This window comes from Callorhinchus milii, unplaced genomic scaffold (genome assembly GCF_018977255.1).
Source record: "Callorhinchus milii isolate IMCB2004 unplaced genomic scaffold, IMCB_Cmil_1.0 Scaffold23, whole genome shotgun sequence".
Lineage (NCBI taxonomy): Eukaryota > Metazoa > Chordata > Chondrichthyes > Chimaeriformes > Callorhinchidae > Callorhinchus > Callorhinchus milii.
The window spans coordinates 4,293,713-4,314,708 of NW_024704764.1; the positions used below are offsets into that span (position 1 = coordinate 4,293,713).

Here is a 20,996-nt window from a genome sequence, read left to right on the forward strand (position 1 = left end):
TTCTGCTGAAAGTATTGACTTGTGTTTGGGTGCATTTACATGGTCCATTCTTACATACGAGTTTGCACAGCGAGTGTTTGCAGGCTGTTTATAGCCAAGCCTGATTCTGTCCTTGTGTCCACAATAAACCGTTTACGTGAGTCACATATACTAATCAGCAGTGCAGATCCTGACCAGTTTTTTTACCTCTCAACCTAGCCCAGGGTCACTGAGGCCAATTGTGGCGTCCAATTGCAACCATTGTTGAGATTAGCCCATTGATAACTCGGGGAATGAACCTGGCACCTTCCTGGTGTGTATGGTTAATTTCACACTGACTGGCCGGTGGCTTTACCAACGGAGCTGTCAGGGAGCAGTGTAATTCATGTTCTGATGAGAGATCTTCTCACTAGCACGGTTAGATAGTGGGGAAACCAACCCCGTGTCTTGCCTTTGCTGTATGAAAACAGGAAGAGTGTCCTTTTGCTGAACTTACAAAATACCTCCAATAGATTGTAATGAAAAATTACATCCCTCCAATTCAGTTGGAGAGTTATATATTAAATCTTGTTAATAAATCCATACCTTTCCATTTAAAATATTATATATATAATTAATTATTGATGCAGGCCCATGTTATTAAACTTCAGTATAGCCCTGCCTCTCTGATGGGACCCTGATCAATAGATTAACTGCTGTATGTTTGTTCTCACTCAAGTATATAAGCGAGCTTTGTACGGTACAAGCCATCAAATCAGTGACATTGCTAATTGAAAACTGATGTGCGATTGCTTTATTCAGAGTGAATGGCAGTGAATGTATTTCCTGGTTCACAGTTGAAGGAGGGTTGTCCTGAAACAGGTAGCGACACGGAATTCTTTGTCATCGACAATTTCTACCAGTGATTTCAAGAGTCTAACCTGACAGGTCAGGGCAGCGCTGGGGATGTGTTGCATTGTTGGAGGTGCCATGGTTTGGGTGAGACGTTAAACCAACTCATAGGAATTCAGTTCCATCACAAATTTGGATATCCTCCCGACAGGAAATAACAACAACAAGATGACATTTGTATAGCGTCTTTCATGTCGGAAGGACGTCCCAAGGCGCTGCACAGTGTACAGCATTTAGACCCAAGCTGCGGTCAGGGAGGGAGAAGGGAGAGGAGGGGAAGGGGGGTGGCCAATGGCATGGTCGAAGAGGAGGGTTTAGAGGCGGGACTTGAAGGAGGTTAAGGAGGCGGCGAGGTGGAGTGACTGGGGGCTAGAATTCCAGAGGTTGGGGGCAGAGTGGCTGAAGGCTCTCCCGCCAATGGATGGGCGGGTGGGTCAGGGGATGTGGACCAGGCCAGAGCCGGCTGAGCAGAGGGAGCGGGTGGGTTAGTAGGGGGTTAGGAGGTCGCAGAGGTAAGATGGGGCGAGTGAATGAAGGGCTTTGTAAGTGAGGACCAGGATCTTGAACTGGATCCTCTGAAGGATAGGGAGCCAATGGTGTCGAGCGAGAATGGGAGCGATGGGGTCACGGAGTTTGGTGCGGGAGAGAACATGGGCTGCAGAGTTAGTTCTGGATTATCTGCAGCCTGTGGAGGGAGGAGTTGGGAAGGCTGACAAGCAGGGCGTTTGCATAGTCGAGCCTGAAGGTAATGAAGGCATGAACAAGAGTTTCAGAGGCCTGAGGGGTGAGGTAGTGGCGGAGTTGGGCGATGTTACGGAGAGGTTCTGTATCAAATGCAAAGATTGTGAACATTATTGCAGTAAACCCCTGGCTGGCAGGACCAATGGGGAAGAGATCCCATCTCGCAGTGTAATTACAACAACAAATTGCACTTGTACAGCACCCTTCATATCGGAAAGACCTCCCAGGGCGCTGGACAGTTGGGTTTTTGGACCCGAGCTGGCAGTTGGGGTCAGATGGGGAGGAGGAAGGTCTTTAGACAGGACTTGAAAGAGGGAAGAGATGGGGCGAGGCTGCGAGATTGTGGATAGAGTTCCAGAGTGTGGGGGCAGAGATGCTGAATGCTCAACCACTAGTGGTGGACAGGAAGTGCTGTGGATCTGAAGCAGGGGGTGTCCACTGAGCGAAGGGAGCGGTGATAACAAGGGCTTTGTACTCGATTCTCTGAGTCCTGGGAGCCAGTGGAGCCGGGCCAGGGCGGGGGTGATTGGTTTGCGCGAGATGACACGAGCTGCAGAGATTTGAATAATTGGCAGCTTGTGGAGAGGAGGTTTGGGAAGTCCAGCGAGCAGGCAGTTGGTGTAGTCGAGCCGGCACAAGGCAGGTACCGACATTACCAGCGTGTCTCGGTGCCAGTAAAAGCCAGTGCCGGCTTTGTAATAGTTGGAATCCCGTGAGCAGAAGATAGCAGATAAGCTCTGTTCTTGGGATTCAAACCGAGTAAAGGTGGATCTCCCTGGCATTGTAGGCCAGTGGGCACGGTGAGTGGGTGGGAGATCCACACACACAGGCACGACAGTCAGACTCGGGCACTCCAAACCATTGTGGAATGTTTCACTGTGTTTTTCCCTGATTGTTGTTCCCTCTGGTGCCAGTGATGCCAGCATGGACAGAAAAGGCATTCACAGATATTCAATGGGGGTAGAGTTTCGTGCTGTGAATAAATAGAATTTGGGATCTGGGAGAAGAATATGAAACGTGAAGCCATCAATAATTCCCAAAAGCATGTCACCTAACACCCGGAAGGCGGACGCTCAGTATTGAGGATTATCATGTGACTAGGGGTAGAAAGAATGGCTAAAGGTGTGGACTTTACAGGGGGTTTGGGGAGTTGGGGCGAGCAGCTCGAGGAGAGACTTGTGCAGCGTCTGGGCCGTATAATGCTGGAATGTTCGAGTGCAGCTGTACATAGGTAGAGAATGATTCAGAAACATCTAATGGGAAGTGACAGGTGCCCCTTTTCTTCTTCCTGGTGCCTTCATTGTTCGACTCAGTATTCCAGTCACCCTTTCTGTTTCTGGAACTGAGATAATGTTGAAATAAAAATCAAACATTCTGGGTCAGATGTGCCGCAGGCTGTCGATGGATTCAGTAATTGATGTAATGAGACTTGTCAGGCTTATTGAAGGCAGTCATTAGTGAGGCTGAATGCCTGCACACAGCGCTTCATCACACAGTTCAGAAATTCCCCATTCTTCACAGAAACAAATGAGCAATCTTGCATGAGAATCTGTGGAGCTGCATTTGAGGATATTTCCAGGACAAAGAATATGTCAGACTAGCTTGAGGGTAGATGATAAGTTTAGCTGACCTTAGTATTCCTAGCAATTTGGAAAAAAATGGAGGGTCAGCCTGTGCCCATGTTGATATTTATATGTTATTGTACGCGTGACCTTCTACATTCGGAATCAAACTAAGATGGTTGCATCAGCAGGGAGCCTATGTATTCTACTAAGTTCAATGAAATATTTATCATGCATCAGCGTCTTTTATTTTTAACCTTTAGCTGCATTTAGTGAACCAGAGAGGAAACCTTCCCCCCCCAACACACCGCACTGTATATGCTACCTCTGGAGAAAGCATTGAACGCTTTATTTTGCCTTATTAACTGCGACGCTCCTGTCTTCTTTTAACCCTGTACTAATTGTGCTTTTCAGATTTGTGCAGGCTGCACGCTTTGTTTAAGGTAACTTGTGCGGAAAAAAAATAGATTTTCTGTTCATTTTCATTATGAATATTATTCACTGCAGCTTGAGATTCGTTTTGCTCAAAGTCTGATTTAACAATTCAATTAACACGTGGTTCGGTTGGAATGAACCTACTCACAGGCCACACTCCACTGGGATCCAAGACAACTTTCCAGAGATGAAGTTTTCCATCTCATCACCGATCACGTGCAATTAGGCAAAGCCCAAGCGTCAAACTTGATTCAAAGTAGAATTGCAGATGTGTTTGGGACGTAACCCTTTTTCAGATTTCACAGTATTGTCTGAATGAACTCTTGGCAGGAACACTCTTCATCATAGCTTGAAACCCACTGAGCAAACCTCTCGTTGATCAAACCGCAGTACTCCTTCTCCACCTTCCTATCCCCAAAAGCCGATCGGTTCAGCCTGAAAGATGATCTGGCATATTCCTCAAAGGGATCCTTAGACACGGATATTGTAACATTTAAGACACAGACAAATGCAAGTCTACATTTCTGTGGTCAATATCCAATGTAAGTTGAGAATGATATCCTGGTGCAGCACTGGTCTATTACGATTACTGTCGTGACTTCAATATTTGCAATGAGAGGTTTAAGATAGAATCAGGGATCAAACGCGTTGATGGACATCCTGTATAATTTGCAGTGTGACTGACAGAAGGGTTGAAGGTGTCTGGGGTGTTAGGGCAGCAAACCTGCTGATTATACAAAATAAGATATGATTCTCCTTGCATTTGATACAGCGTCTTATCACGTCTTTGACATCTCAAAGCGCCTTCACGGAATATACTGCAAATGAAGTAACTGTGAATTTCGTGGGCGAAATGCAGCAGTCAATTATGCACAGCAGTGTCCCACAAACAGTCGTGGATTGAAGTGATCAATTCTGTTTATTATTCTCTGGAATTATTACCCCCGGTAAGGCGATGCGCCAATCGACTAACAACCAGGTTCCTACTTCCTGCTAGGTAAACAGAGGTGTGTGGGTTAAGGAAACTTGCCCAACATTTCGTCCTGCTTGGGAATCGAACCCAGATCTCTCGCTTGCGAGGTGAGTGCTCTAACCACTGAGCTACAGGACGCCACTTGTGCAGAGCGCTACTCAGACTCAATGAATGTGACTTTGGAGTGGGAAATATAGACCTATATCCATTTCGAATTGCTCTAATACAACATGCAACAGGACAAATGATTCCGACTGTATAAACGAGACATAAATCCCTCCCAACATTTCACTTGAGAGCAAAAGTGGTTGGTCTAAATATACGAGTCCCATCAGTATAATGGAATAATGTCCCCAAACACATTTGTAACTTGTCACCTGGAGCTGGCCACTCAGGAGAAATCAACCTTCAACAGTTTGAACATTTTCATAAGTAATACAACCAGTGGACACGTGAAACGTCTCCGCTCGCCAGAGCCATTGAGTGAGTTCTGAGTCAATACGAGGGGGAGAATTCCCCAACTCAATGGCTCAGATGAGCTGTCCTTGTATTCACTAAAAAAAAATTCTGAGTCAAAATTTGTGTTTAAAGAAACCCAACATTGGCTGAATGTGTGAGCTCTCCCTGTGGTGCACACAGGGCAGACAGGTTTCAAGGTGGATCCCTGGTCTGGTAATAATAATAATCCTTCCATTTGATACAGCATCTTATCACGTCTTCGAGACGTCTCAAAGTTCTTCTCAGAATATACTGTAAAGTGAATTTACTGTATTTTTGTGGGTGAAACGCAACAGCCAATTGCGCACAGCAGCATTCCACAAACAGTCGTGGATTGAGTGACCAATTTATTATTATTATTTTTGGATGGAATTATTACTGTCGGAAAAGCGATCCGCCAATCGAATAATGACTGGATTCCTACATACTGCTAGGTAAACAGAGGTGAGGTGAGTGCTCCAACCACTGAACTACAGGACTCCACATCAGCTGGAATGCAAGTGGTCGCTAGAGATGGCTTCGTTTGTAAATTTTCTTTTCTCTTCAACGTTGGCTCCTGCTAAACAACAACAACTTGCATTTATAGGGGCATTCACGCAGGGTAGTATCCCGAGTACTAAAGCTGTTGTCTGGGTTTATAAGTGAGGAGTAGCGGAAGGATGAGGCACTATATGGGGGAGAGGGAGGTGAAGAAAAATAAACCAGCGTTGAGAATGTAATCCAGGAGAGCCCTGGTACATTGCTGTGACTATAGTGACTAAAGTGGAGTCCTGTAGCTCAGTGGTTAGAGCACTCGCTTTGCAAGCGAGAGACCTGGGTTCGATTCCTGGCAGGGTGAAACCTTGGGCAAGTTTCCTTACTCCACACGCCTGATGATAATCCCTCAAGAAAATAAAACAATAATAAATTGGTCATTTTCAATCCACGACTGTTTGTGGGACATTGCTGTGGGCAATTGGCTGCCGCATTTCGCCCACAAATATACAGTCAATTCATTTTACAGTCTATTCTGTAAAGCGCTTTGAGATGTCTAGAAGACATGAAAAGCGCTATCAAATGCAAGGATTATTATTATTATTAGGTGAATTAGTGGTTGACCAGTATGTCTGTGTGGTAATGCCTTGATCCACTTGAGCTGCTTTAATTCATTGCATTTGGAATTTCTTCCACTTCCACCTGGATCCACACTGTTTTGTGCACATCACAGCGGGCAGAGATGGGAACATCTTTCCTCACAGTTTTCCTTCACCAGATGGGCCAAGCTGAAGCTAACAAACCATGTCCTTAGTGGCTCAGCCAAGAACAACAAAGCTTCTGTCAGGGAGGTGAATTAACACAGTTGAAACTTCATGATTACTGAAGCACCCCCTGGCTTGTAACTGTATCCCGCCTGATGTTACTTCATTTAGCCATCCTCAGCATCGGGCTCCAAACCAGCTGCTTAAACTATAGCATCAGCCTTTGAAGCAAAAAAAATTCAAATTCAATCACAGAAAAGCAGGACATTATTTTAGAGAGATGTTAGTTGGTTGTTAGGATTATTTATAACTGAATGTCTTGCACTCGCTGTCCTTCAGCCTCTGTCCTGGTCCAGGCCGCTATCTCTTTCTGTGTGGTTCCTTTCTGTGAGGATCAGGAAAGTGTCCGTGTGCATTAGGTGTTGATTTGGAGGATCCAGAACTAATATATGAGCAGATATGTGCACGCCTGTAAAGCTTTTTTTTGATGGGTACTTTGAGCTCCTTTATTGAACAGTGTAAAGAGAAGCTATTGGGCCCCACTGAGAAGGGCTGCGTTTTTTCCCTCTCGTTTGGCAAACCAGACCCTGCAGTTTAAGCAGAGCAGTTGGGTTTACTAAAGATTGAGACGCACAATAGCGACACGCTGAGTTATCTGAAAGGCTTCCTCTGTGATTGTGTTGATAGTATTTTGCTGTATTATTCACTGAAGTGCAGGACTATTTGTGATCACTTAGTGAGTGCCGAAACAGCCTTCGGATGTGACTTGAAACCTAGGTTCCCATCTGCCTGTTCAGGTGGATGTTAAAGATCCCACGGCCCTATTTGAAAAGAGAAAGGAGTTTCTCTCACCTGGTGTCTTGGCCAACAATCCCTCAAATAAAATTGGTCACTCACTCCATGGTTGTTTGAGACATTGCTGTGCACAAATTGGCTGCTACGTTTGCCCACAAAATACACAGTCACTACAATTTACAGTATATCGTGCAAAATGCTTTGAGATGTCTCGATGATTTAAGCGCTCCAAGTCGCTACCCCGCATGTAGGGTGCTATATAAATCAAAATTGTTGTTGTCATCGTCGTTGATGACATTATGTCACTATATCAAAAATGTTTTATAAAACATTCCTGTCAAACCTTCGCCTGTAATGCATAGCCAAAAAGAACCTCTTCATTCTCCCCCCACCCCCCATGTGATTGTGTGACACTAATCTCCAGCTAGATCATTTCAAAGGTGTTTAAATGTCTCAAGCTTTGACTGGCCAGCCCAAGAATCAGCCGCTGATGTGCTTAAGATTTCACTGAACAATTTGATGTATAAAGCAAGGCGCCATTATTAAGCTGTAACCAAATCTCTGGGTTTAGATGTCGATTATAAATCACTCGAACGTTCGCTCTTGTGGTTTAAGCCGTCTGAACCCCAAGATTGGGTTACAAGCCTTTAACTCATTCCTAGGTATTTGTTCCTATGTTCATTATGTTGCTCCTCTGTCAGAAGCATGTCCAGACATCGTCAGTTGCAAACAGAAAGGATTCAGACATTTAAAGTAAAGATTATATTACGATTTGTTTGCCTGACGTAACTTGTTATGTATGATGATGAATCAAAGGGAGATTAAAAACTTCTAGGAACCGTTGCTGTGCTCAAATGTGCCATAGGTTGAGCAATCAATTCAATTTTCAATCTCGCCACACGAGAATCACTAGACAAACTGAAATCTACCATTGCAGGGGTTAAATAGATGAAACACCATATCAGCTGACAGCAGGTTAGAGGGCTGGACTGAGCAAGTTAGCAAAATAATTAGAAGTGATTGGTACTATTTAAAGCTTATTCAATTATTTCTGCACTTATCTTGGTCATGTGATCCTGTTCATATGATACTCCGCTCACCTCCTGACGGTGTTTCTGCTAATACAGACTGATTTGGTAAATGCACGTCTTCTGTTGTTCTGTCTGAGGGTTTAAGGGGTAGAGGGGAAGGAATCCATATGTTGAAACTGCAGTTGCAAGACTTAACTTCACCTGCAGCTGTGGTATAAAATCACTGAGTCCCTGCACTCGCCTTCACTTTACACAGCTGTTTCATCAGTGTCAGGAGGAGGAGTGAGTCCCAAACACTGACATACTGCCCAGTGGCATTGAACACTAGTTGGTTGGTGCTGCAGCAGACGCAAAGGGGTGGGATTAAGGCTATTTTGTGTCTGTAGTGCAGGATTAACCAACGTGGATTTACAAACCCAACAATGGAAAAGGATCTGATGATTGTAAAGAGAGCAGTCTGCAGTGCGATGAATTTCCCAGCATAATCTGGGTTTATTTTTGAGTAGTTGCTCCCACTATTGCATTCCCTGTCCTGGACCATGAGAGTGAGGAACGTTGGAATCCAGCCAGCCCTCTGTGCCGGTCTCTAGTCCAGTCCTGAGCCAGGAGAGTCCGCAGTATTCCAGTGCACTCACTGCTGATGTCAGCACAGCCCCAGCCTGGCTCACTGGCAGGACCTGGAATGGCCAACCAGTCACTGGCGGGATAGAGTCATCCCACTCAGCTCCTGGTAACCCTGAAAGATAAACCCCTAATGGGTAGTGTGGTCCTAGGTGGACAAGGAGCAAGAAAGCTTGCCAAACCATGCTATTAATGCCAAACTATGGGGTTTTAGCTGGATAGTCTCCATTTGGTTTGGATGCTCCATGACGATGGGTTTCGACATGCGCCAGACACCTAGCTGACCCCCAAAAAATGAGCGTGAGGTTTGCTCAGCTGGTAGCTGAAATGTCCCAGATTCTCACAGAGAAAGGGTATCCTTCACTTGGGTGAACAGCTGAAAAGCCTGCCCCAGAGAAACAAAGTCAGACCCAGCTTGTGTTAGTGTCTTCAGGAGAGGTGGGAAGAAAATAGGCCAAAAATGGGGGGTTTCTTCCCACACCACTGTCTCACTTCATTAAATAGGAGCAGAGAAAACTGAGATCCTCAGAGGACACTCTAGTTCATTGGAATTCTCTTCCTAGTTGTGCCCCTTGTTGCCCGTACAGCTTTCTCAGCCTCCAGTCCTCTACCTCTGTTCTGCTGTAGAGGATCAGTGATGGTAACACAAGAGGCCATTTGTCACTAGTCGGTTCTTGATATGTTGCATATTTTTTCCTGAAACTCTTTCGTAAAGTTCAAAATGAGTTGGATTAATGAGACCCTTTGAGTCAAAGGCCAGAGATAGAGAGGAACACAAAAGCCTAAATATTTGATTGTGACGCTGATTGAATAGCACTTTACAATAGTATGAAATACATAAAAGGAAGGGGTGATAGGTAGATTGATGAGAGAGCAACGGAACAGAGAATCAGGTTAAATATTATTCAGGACGTTTCAAGTTAAAAAGAAAGATTTAAAAAACATTGATTCAACAATGAGTTTCAACCTTTTTCACATTGAGTTCTTTTCTTTTTTTCCGTTTTATGAAAAATCTGCGATGCGTTTGGGAGAAAAAAGTCACAGAATCTGCATCTTTGTTCCCCCCTGTGATGAATGGTTAAAAGTAGTTTAGCTTTCTCTTTTCCCTTGTATGATTAATGGCCACTGTTCATTGTTATCACTACACTGTCCCGGGTGGTGGACCTTTATGAGTAATCGGGGTAAAAGAGATTCAGTTAATAGGGATCCACTGCTGAAAGTACTCAGTCAACAGGAACGAATACAGTGGCTGAAGCCAGAAAATGGGTTTGTGTTTTGTTCTGCTGTTCAGCTTCTTTGCACCTAAAAGAAATCAAGTTATTTTGAGATATTCAGTTCATGGCTTACACAACTCTCAGTAAAAGGGGGAAGGGGGAAAAAATACATTTTGGGGGGATCTTAGGTCCTCAATAGGTAAAGCATCTCAATGTTCCACCCGATAAAAAATGAATGTGTCTGTTGTGATGCAGGGTCAGGCTCAGTGCCAAGCACAGTAGTTAGTGAGCCCATCACATCTGACATTGCAAGTCATGTTGTCTGGGAAACTAAATGGAGCTGTGGTGTTAGAGTGACTCTGCGAATCGCACAGTGGCCGAAGTGATGACCTGAAAGATTACTGCTTTTCCTGTGAGTTTCCATAACATCATGTTTACCCGTTAGGGAATTAACACAGACATTTTGACGTTAAAAAATCCCTTTTTCCATCTTCAATACTCGATTCTCTGAAATAGGCAACGGAAGTGAAATTGCTCCACTCACTGTACAAAGCTGAGCGGTTCAACTGTGGAGTCCTACTCTTTTCCCTCTCTGCCTTTAGAGCTGACACCAGCAATTCTGACCAGCACAGCAGTGGCTGAGTGGGTATGTAATCTCTGTTTGAATCCACCAGATCGAGTGTCGCTCACTCAAGGCAAAGCACAACAACAAAGGTACATTTTTAGGACAATTTATGACTTTGAAACACCACAAGACCTTCACAAGTAATTGCTGTCAAGAGTAGTGACTGGTTTTAAAGGCAGTAATTGCCTCAGGAGGATTCGCTCCCATTCCTGCCCGGCTTCTCAGCCTCCCCATCTCTCAGAATCAATTACAAAATCCTCGTTCTCACCTTCAAAGCCCTCCATAGTCTTGCTCCCCCCACCTCTCCGACCTCCTAACCCCGTATCAGCCTGTCTGCTCCCTCTGCTCGGCCGACACAGGCTGCTTCAGGTCCCCCGCACTTCCCGCCCCACCATTGGTGGTCAGGCATTCAGCCTTTCTGCCCCCACACTTTGGAACTGTACCCCGCAATCCCTCCACCTCACCCCCTCTCTTCCCTCTTTCAAGTCCTGTCAAAGACCTTCCTCTTCGACCGTGCCTTCGGCCACCCTCTCACCTCCACCCCCTGGCCTCTACCCCTCCTGACCCCAACTCCCAGCTCGGGTCCAAAACCCCCTGACTGTCTAGCACCTTGGGACGCCTTTCCGATGTGAAGGGCCCTGTACAAGTGTCATTTGTTATCGTTGTTAGTTTCGCCCGCAAATATGCAGTCAATTCACTTTACAGTCTATTCTGTGAAGCGCTTTGAGACGTCAAGACGATGTGAAACGCGCTATATCAAATGCAAGGATTATTATTATGTTGTTCATATTGCACCAGAACTGCAACAAAGCGCATGTGGTGGAATATTTTTGCTTGCGTTTGCTTTGCTGAGGGATTATTCCAAACATTTATTAGTCTTGAAGTCAAAGATTTTTTTCCCCGATAATCATAACCATTTCAAATTACAAGCCCAAGAGTGAGAGAAGGAGACCAGAGCGACTGTTGCATGGATGAAGGATGTCCTGTAACAGCTGACACTTTAGCTAAGTGACACAAGAAACGTACTGTTACGTGTGGTCAGATGGATAAGCCTTTGAAACTCAACACAGAATGTGAGCGCGTGTTAGGGATTCCTGGCTCAGAGAATGGTCATTTGAGGACACATTGGAGCTTTGAGACCGAATACAGAGAGATGGCTATGTGAGTAGCTTCTAGTCCCTGAATGGTGCCACTGATGGACTATAGAGGGGTAACAGGGCTTTGGGTCGCTGGTCTGCGTGAGGGGTGCATGGACATATACACAACCACGTTACAATTACAGGACACTTGTCATTTGACCACAGCAAGACAACAACAACAACAAATGAGGTTTGTGTAGCGCCTTTCACTCAGGTGGAGCTCACCGGAGTCCTGTTTACCGAGATATCTGTTGAATTTGGGACTGAAGTGATTTTTGATTCCAGTGATATTTAATGGAAAATGCAGTTTCTGATCGAGGCAGTTTCTGTTCTCTGTCTGGATCCCTGCATTGTGGTCGCCTCGTCAATTAACCGTTCGAGGGCGAAGCACATAGGAATGTAACGGGCTGGAAAAGTCCATTGCAGTCCATCTGTCTGGTCCCAAAATAATGAAATAAATTGTATATCTTCCTCACAACTTCATCAGCTAAACCCCGGAATTGAATTCCTTCCAAAAGAGCTGTCTAATTCCCTCTTGAATTTTCTAACTCAGTCTGCCTCGCCTGGCTCTCTGGATAGTGTATTCCACATATTTACTGCTCTCTGCAGAAGTTAATTAAATCAACAGAAATCTAGCTTTCTGCATCCAGGTGAAAGAGCCTTGAAAATGTTTTTTTTTAAAAAGATTACAGTTTGACACATTCTTTTTAAAAATATATTATTATAAAAGGCAACTGGTGTTGGCCAAGATCTCTGTTGTGGAATCCTGCAACAAGACTTCTGAGGAGTAACAATAAAACCATCTTCTTGCCTTTCATCTGGGCTCCTGCTATTCCTGATACAGAGCATTAGAATACTGAGGTATGCAAAAGAACTGAAGGCACATCCCCATCACAGGCCTCCCATTCACTGCTGATATTTCAGATGGAACTCACCGACAAACAGAGGGAGCTTTTTTTTCCCTCTAACTTGCAACTACAGAAGGAACCCCACAGACCCTCTTCAAATGGTAATTTAACGGCACAACTTCTGGTTGACGAGCAACTTTTTCTCAACAGAAAACATGGTAATCGCTCTCCTCAGCAGTGAACATGACAGTCCCGATCCCAGCAGGAGACTTTCACTGCATAGGTTCTGCAAATCAGTGATTTGTTCTTAATGGTTAAATTGGTTTCTCTTGTTACAAATGCATTCAGTGAGGAGAACTCTTTTTATTTATTCTTTTCCTCCAATTTTCTCCGTTTGCCTGTTTCCCTGTACTCGTGTCGTTGACCCCTTTGTCCCTGTGCTTTGGTTAAGATTCAATGGTGTTCTCTTGGTACATCACCCAATTGGCTATTCTTCACATGTCAGCTTCGAGATTGTGCTTTTCGACTGTGGGTGGAGGGCAAAAGGAACTCAGAGTCTGACCTGTTATTACCCAATGTCCATACAATACACCTTCCAGCAAGAGTCATTAGATAGTGATCAGGAGAGCCACGCTGTCTGATTTCTTCCCCTAACCCGGGGGGACATGGTATAGACACCTCAACTGAGAGTCACATAACATGAAAGCTTGAGCCTCTCTCTCCTGTGTTCACAATTCCACATCCATGAATTCACTCTATACAGTATGTGTGGAGTATAAATTGTTATACAATGTGATAAAAACTGCTAATACTTTGCACCAATTTACCCATATTACAAATTACATTTGTATAGCACCTCTCAAGTTGGGAGGACGTCCCAAGGCGCTGGGTGAAGCCATCTATCTTCTAACTCCCCACCTACCAGCATCTCACTTTTATGCGTTCTTGTCCTGAAGATGCCAGGATTACGAACCCTCCCTGTGGTTAAATACAATTTACATTGATATTACATCACTGTTCCTGTCGGGAGGACATCTCAAAGTGCTTTACGCAACTTGCTGGGCACCCAAGCTTCTGTGTATGGTGGGGGTGGACAGGGGGTGGTGGAGGCTGAGGGGGGAGGGAAGATGTCTAAAAAGCACACTCAAAGATCCGTCTTGGGATGAGTTTTGAAAGGGGAGCTAACTAGAGCAGTTAGGGAAAGTGTAAAATTAAAAGAAATGACCTATAATACTGCCAAAAAGAGCAGTAAACCTGAGGATTCGGAGGGCTTCAGAGACCAACAAAGAAAAACTAAGAAACTGATTAGGGGGAGAAAATGGATTATGAGGGCAAACTAGCTAGGAACATAAAGACAGAATGCAAGAGTTTTTCCAAATACATAAAGAGGAAGAGACTATCAAAAGTGAATGTGGGTCAATTACAGGCAGAGACAGGAGGAATTATAATGGGGGATAAAGATATGGCAAAGTCATTAAACAAATACTTTGGTTCTGTTTTCACATTAGAAGACACTGAAAACTTACCAAAAATAGAGGAGAACCAAGAAGCTAATGTTAGTGAGCAATTTAGGGAAATTAACATCAGTAAAGAATTAGTACTAGGGAAACTGTTGGGATTGAAAAATGACAAATCCCCTGGACCTGATGGTATGCATCCCAGGGTTTTAAAAGAGGTGGCTACTGAGATAGTGGATGCCTTGTTTTTGATCTTCCAAAATTCTCTGGATTCTGGAACGGTTCCAATTGATTGGAAGATTGCAAACGTAACACCACTATTTAAGAAGAGTGGGAGAGAGAAGATGGGGAACTATAGACCAGTCAGTCTGACATCGGTGGTAGGGAAAATTTTAGAATCCTTAATTAGGGATGTCGTTGTGGGGTACTTAGAGGACCACAACATGATTAGGCAGAGTCAACATGGCTTTACAAAAGGGAAGTCATGCTTAACAAATCTTTTAGAGTTTTTTGAGGATGTAACTAGCAGGTTAGATAGGGGGGAACCAGGAGATGTAGTATATTTAGATTTTCGGAAGGCATTCAACAAAGTGCCACATAAAAGGCTGCTACGCAAGATTAAGGCCCATGGAATTAAAGGCAATATATTAGCATGGATCGAAGAGTGGCTAACGGGAAGAAAACAGAGAATAGGGATAAACGGATCTTTCACAGATTGGCAGGATGTGACCAGTGGAGTACCACACAGATCAGTGCTTAGGCCTCAACTATTTACAATCTGTATCAATGTTCTAGACGAGGACAAAGAACTTAAAATATATAAATTCGCAGATGATACTAAGCTAGGTGGGAGAGTAAGCTCTGAGGATGACACAAAAAGCTTACAAAGGGATATAGATAGGCTAGGGGAGTGGGCGAGTAGGTGACAGATGGAATATAATGTGGGGATGTGTGAAGTTATTCACCTAGGTATAAAAACAGAAAAGCAGATTATTTTCTAGAAGGGGAGAGACTAGATAGTGTTCAGAGGGATTTGGGTGTCCTTGTACACCAGTCTCAAAAAGTTAGTATGTAGTTGCAGCAAGCAACTAGGGAGACTAATGCCATGTTGGCGTTTATTGCAAAAGGGTTAAAATACAAGAGTAGGGAAGTCTTGCTACAACTGTATAGGGCCCTGGTGAGACCGCACCTAGAGTATTGTGTGCAGTTTTGGTCTCCTTATTTAAGAAAGGATATACTTGCCATAGAGGGGATGCAGCGTACATTCACTAAGTTAGTTCCTTAGATAAGGAGGTTGACCTACGAGGATAGATTGAGTAAACTAGGCCTCTATTCTCTAGAATATAGAAGAATTAGAGGTGATCTTATAGAAACATATAAGATTCTTATGGGGCTTGACAGGGTAGATGCCGTGAGACTGTTTCCCCTGGTAGGAGAATCTAGAACTGGGGATCACAGTCTTAAGATTAAGGGACAGCCCTTTCGAACAGAGTTGATGAAACACTTCTTCACTCAGAGGATAGTGAATTTGTGGAATTCTTTACCCCAGAAGGCTGTGGATGTTCAGTCCTTGAACATATTCAAGACTGAGGTTGATAGATTTCTAAAGGATAGAGGGTTTAAGGGATATGGGGATAAGGCGGGCAGATAGAGTTAGGTTAGAAGATCAGCCATGATCTTATTGAATGGCAGGGTAGGCTGGAGGGGCTGAATGGCCTACTCCTGCTCCTAATTCCTATGTTCCTATGGGAGGAAGGGGGTGAGTTGGAGGGACTTCAAGATAGAGTGCCAGAGAACGGGGGCAGAATGGCTGAACGCTCACCAATCAAGCATTAGGAGTGAGTGTTAGCAGGTTATTGATTGCAGGAGATGATCGCAGCTCTGCAGAATCTTGTCCTCGCACTTTCTACAATTCCCAGTGATGTCAACAAAGGGGGAAACAGACAACAGTGAATTGGGGAAGTGGGTAATGAACAGTCCTGGTGTTCAGCCAGGTGACAAATGGCCTGGTAATGCTAGCCTGACCTGTGCTGATTCTGCTTCAGTTTATCACTGTTCCTCCCTCTAATCTCACGCCATCAATTGCAAACCTTACGTCCGTTCCAAAAATGTTAGTTTTACAAAAAGTAGTCTGTGAAAATTATGAATGGCCCATTAGCTGGACTGTGTGTCACCCTTTCTTAGGCTTGTTGAGTGTGTTAAACACTGTCAGCCTCCCCTCCGCAGCTCTCGTTGTTCCTGTGTTCCATTACAGGCGGCAGGAGGTGGTCGCTGACTGGTTTGATTGACAAGAATATTTGCAGCACAGAGAGAGCGAGCGAGAGAGAAAGCGAGTGGGATTGAGAGGGGCTGAATGTGATCTCAGAAAGCGAGGGTCATTTGAAGGTTAGCTGCCAGGGAAAGGGTTCAGTGAGAGTTCAGGCGCATATTTTAAGCAAATGAATCCTTTAAACCCAGTGACAGAGAGAGGGAGGGAAGGGAGAAGGCAGCAGAGAGGCTCCACTGCATCTTATTCACAACCACATAGCAGGGGAGACCGGAGGAGCAGGACTTAAACTCTGCAGTTTATTGTCACACGCAGCAGCCTGGCAATCACAGGGGCCTTTGATGGAGGTGTGATTTGGACTCTGAGCTGCTCTCTGAGAGGAAGGCGTGGGGAGCGGGGATGCTGCTGTGAGTGTGTGTGTTTGTTCGCTCTCGCTCTGTAGGGCTTGGTGCTGCTGTGGTATTTCAGTGATAAATGAAGAGTTGGATTGATTACAGGATCACGGCTTCACCAGCTGCAAGTGAGCATGATTCTGGGACCCAGATACAACAACAGAAACAAAATCAAACATGATCCCTCGTGCTAACTCTGGTCTCGTCCCCTTTTGACTGAGAGGTGCTGGTCCTGGGCTAATGCTAATTTGCAGCCTATCAAAGCCGGTCTGAAGGAAGCAAAGAGAGAGAGAGAACAGGGACCTGCGACTGTTTGCCTGCAGATCAGCTTCAGGGGCAGTTTGTCTTCTGCTCCCTTCTGTCTCATGATGTTTGACTGCATGGATGTGTTGACAGTAAATCCAGGACAGCTGGTGGATTTTTACTCTCAAAGCCCTTCCTGCCTGCTCCAGGACAAGGGATCCAGCCCACCCTGCTTCATTGGGATCGGACACAAAGACTGGCAGAGGCTTCCCCACCCTCAGTGTAGGTACCACACACTCACCACACTCACATTACATGTTTTGGTGAACTTTACTGTTCTTATTCTTGGATTTTCTGAGTAAATAAATACTGTTTGGATTAATTTGCCCACCACCCCATCTTGCAGAGTGATATTTATAATATACTCCTTGCATTTGATACAGCGCCTTATCACGTCGTCAAGACGTCTCAAAGCGCTTCACAGAATACACTGTAAAGTGGAGCCACTGTGGGTGAAACGCGGTAGCCAGTTTTATGCTCCGCTTCGCTGCCTGAACTGTTAAAATCTAATTGCTGAAAAGCTGTAAAAAGTAACTTTCAATTTACGAAGTAAGAAGTCTTGCAAAAAGTCTTGCGATTCACGACTTTGATGGTGGATTAGCAGAGAGTTGTGAATATACGTTAGTGATCCAACTGACTAATTCTCAGCTATGTGCCATTTTCCAAAACCTTCCAGACTGTCAGCATCCAAATGGAAACCTCAAACCCAGCTGTCTCCTTCCCCAATGGTGTAAGGGAGGAAAATTCTCTTTGCTAAACCAGGGAACCTCGAGAGGATTAAAGCGTTTGCTGCTCGTCTGTTCCCTTCCTCCCATGTCGAGTGTGTGCATTCCTGTACTATAACCAGACCACTTTGGTGTTGTGCTTGCAGGGCTGTCCCAACTGGAATTCATATTTCTCAATTTGTTGTATCTTTGCTGCGAGGGTTTCACGTCTAGGATATTTGTGTGTTTCTGTGAGTGAGATTTGGCAGAGTTCTGTTTAATCGGTTTTGACATTTCTTCCACAGCCGTTATTATTAGTACTTTGTTCTGGCTTCCTTTATCCTTGATTTGAATGTGTCTCCAGATCACTGAATAGAGGGCGTGTGCAGATATTACCGGCTCTTCAAAATTTGGCCAGTTTGCAGTTTTCTTAAATGCAGGATATTTAGTATGTGCTGAGGTGGGGTTAGTTGCATTGTTAATGGAATATCACACAAGCTTTTCCCTGTTGATTCATTGTTATTGTTTGGTTTTGCAGTTTGCTGCCGTAAATGATCCTGAGTTTAATGCACTCTTAAGGGGACACTTTTACTGCTATAACGTCATTGGCAAAAATGTTTCCTTATGTTTAAATCGAGAGCTGCAATGGTATCAAAGTTAGGAATGTGTCACTGTAATAATTCAGCTCTTTGGGACGTCCTCCCGACATGAAAGGCACTTTACAAATGTAATTTGGTATTGTATTTTGTAATCTTATAATAATCCTTGCATTTGATACAGAGCCTTATCACGTCGCTGAGACATCTCAAAGCGCTTCACAGGACATATTGTAGTGACTGTATGTTTTGTGTGGCATTGTTGTGGACCCACACGGTGTGATCTTAGCCACGTTGCTAACCTCTCTTCCTCTCCACATCGGCTGCCATCAGTCGCTCTTTGTAACAAATGGAATTTAGGATTACATTTTGGCAATGTGCTACCTGTTTACAGACTCACTCCCTACTCTGCTGAGAAAGTCTTTGTCCAGAATAATGCATGTATATCCCTTTCATACAAATCTTTCAAAAGTTTTGATCAGTAAATTTTAATGATTATTGTTCTTTTCGGCAAACCCTTCCCCAGAAAGTGCCGTCCTGAAGCAGCTTTCTCAGAGAAACCGTTCATGTGTCTTTTGTGTTTCTTAATGAACATTTTCCATCTTGTGCAAATTCCTTCTTCAAGAGACAAAGAAACAGAAATCAGTAGATTTCAAGTCATTTCCGGGAGTCGTCGTTTCCTGCCCCCCCCCCACTTATGCCCAACAAAACGCCCTGATAATAGTGGGGAGATGTGCTTCGAGCCACACTCACAAATGTTCTGCGTATGTAACCCCCTTCCTCCACCCCGATTTATTTCATTGATTTCTGTTTATGAATGGAGCAGATTTGACAAGCTATTGACTGCTCCAGAGGAAGTAGTTTATTTCATGGCTGTCTGTGTTGTCCTGATTACACTCCGCTGCCTGTTGTAGCTGAGATTGTTGGCAGATGTTTTTTCTCTGTCGTTGTCCAGGGCTGTTTTCTTTTAACTTCTATGTTGTTCTGAGGGCAGCTGGGTTTGGGCCTGTCATTCTGGGAGGCTGGAAATAGTGGAATTTTCATTGCACGTAGTAAAATGGTAAAAAAAAACTCTTAAGGGTGGGCTGATGGTATTGTGCGTTGACGGAAGCCTGTAGTGTGTGGAGTGATGGCCCTATTGTAAGATCCTCCAGCTAAGGAAGAGCCACCATTACTTTTACAATATCTTTCTGTTTGTGTTGCAGTGAAGGGGAGGTACAAAGGCAGTTAGTTACAAGATCAATCATTAATAAGATCAGGACTTAGTGTCGTCGGACTTTCACTCCTCATATTTGATCACTTTTGTGCATTCGTTGAAGTTGAAATGAGTCGAACTGAGCTCAAAGTTACGCCACATAGATCTTGAACACACAGCAGTGAGTAGGAATTTAGTTATCTGAAAGGAGTCAAGTTATTAGATATTTGTCTAGAAATACTGTAATATCAGCACTGGAAAATGATCTGTAATCACTTTGGTGCAATAATCCACACTCATTGCCCATTAGGTCACAAGGTAAATGCACAGAATTATATGGTGCTGAGGCAGACCGGAAAAGTCTCTAGCGTGAATACTGGTGTATCGTAGGGGCCTGTAACTCAATGGGAGCCCTAGCCTCATGAGTGAGAAGACCGGGGTTCGATTCCCGGCAGGGCAGGATTATTCAAAGGCAGTTAGTTACAAGATCAATTATTAATAAGATTATTCCCCACAGAAAATGATCCACCAATCAAATAGCAACCGGGTTCCTACTTACTGCTGGGTAAACAGAAGCATGTGGAGTAAGAAAACTTGCCCAACGTTTCGCCTGCCGGGAATCAAACCCAAGTCCTCTCACTTGCGAGGCGAACCCTCTAACCACTACATTACAGGACTCTGACCATAGTGGACTGCGTGTTCACCAGGACATTAAAGAGAGCATTGCACTGTTCAAATAGAAACCGTTTCTTCTGGTGTTCTGGCCCACAATCCCCCAGATAAAATTGGTCATTTACTTCATGGCTATATTGGAACGTTGCTACGTTCAAATTGCCTGTGGCGTCACTGCAGTTTCCGGTAACTCCTGTGAAGCGCTTTTTTGAGACATCTTGATGGTTGTGTTAAGGTCCTCTGCATATCAAGCACAAGGTGTATTAAGAGTTAATGTTCGCGGCCGAAAAAGACAATTGCAGTCTGTCAGGCCACAGTAAAAACAATCTCACAGAACCCCATCTCTCATACCCCACAATCCATTTTCTTTGCTAAATAACAATGGAATTTCCTTTTACATTTTCTGAGACAATCTGCTTCCACTGCCTGCTGCCTGGGTAGTTAATTCCACCTATTAACTGCTCCCTATGTAAAGTAGTTGAATCTGTAGTCCACCTTCCCTCTTGAGAGCTCCAGTCCAGTGCCACTTTAGAGTGTGTGACTATTTTAAACATGTTAGGAGAGATTAGCTTATCCTCACCCTTTAGGATATTGAATACTTTGCTACTTTCCTGAATAAATACACTTCAGAAGACACTTCAATCTTCTGCCCTGTCGTCAGCGTTTAAAGTTTTAATTGTCACCTCACTAGTGTGTTCGGCCACAGAGCAAAAGTTATCACCCGGAATCCTGGTGCAAGTCATTGATGGAAAGTCTGTAGTGGAACCTGGATTATTTGTGGAGTCCTGTAGCTCAGTGGTTAGAGCACTCGCCTCGCAAGC

The 20,996-nt window shown here is 44.3% G+C and overlaps 1 protein-coding gene across 12 annotated transcripts in view; it reads left to right on the forward strand.

Annotated features, from left to right (window-relative positions):
* Positions 1–20,996, forward strand: part of raraa (retinoic acid receptor, alpha a) — a 377,347-nt gene that overhangs the window by 281,592 nt on the left and 74,759 nt on the right. Inside the window, exon 1 of one of the 12 annotated variants that reach the window (XM_042343428.1) lies at positions 15,781–17,230. The exons of the other annotated variants lie outside the window; for them this stretch is intronic. Within the exon in view, the coding sequence (XP_042199362.1) occupies positions 17,071–17,230 (160 nt within the window). The 5' untranslated portion in view covers positions 15,781–17,070. Of the gene's footprint in view, positions 1–15,780; positions 17,231–20,996 lie in introns of those variants that run through there. 12 annotated transcript variants of the gene reach the window in all.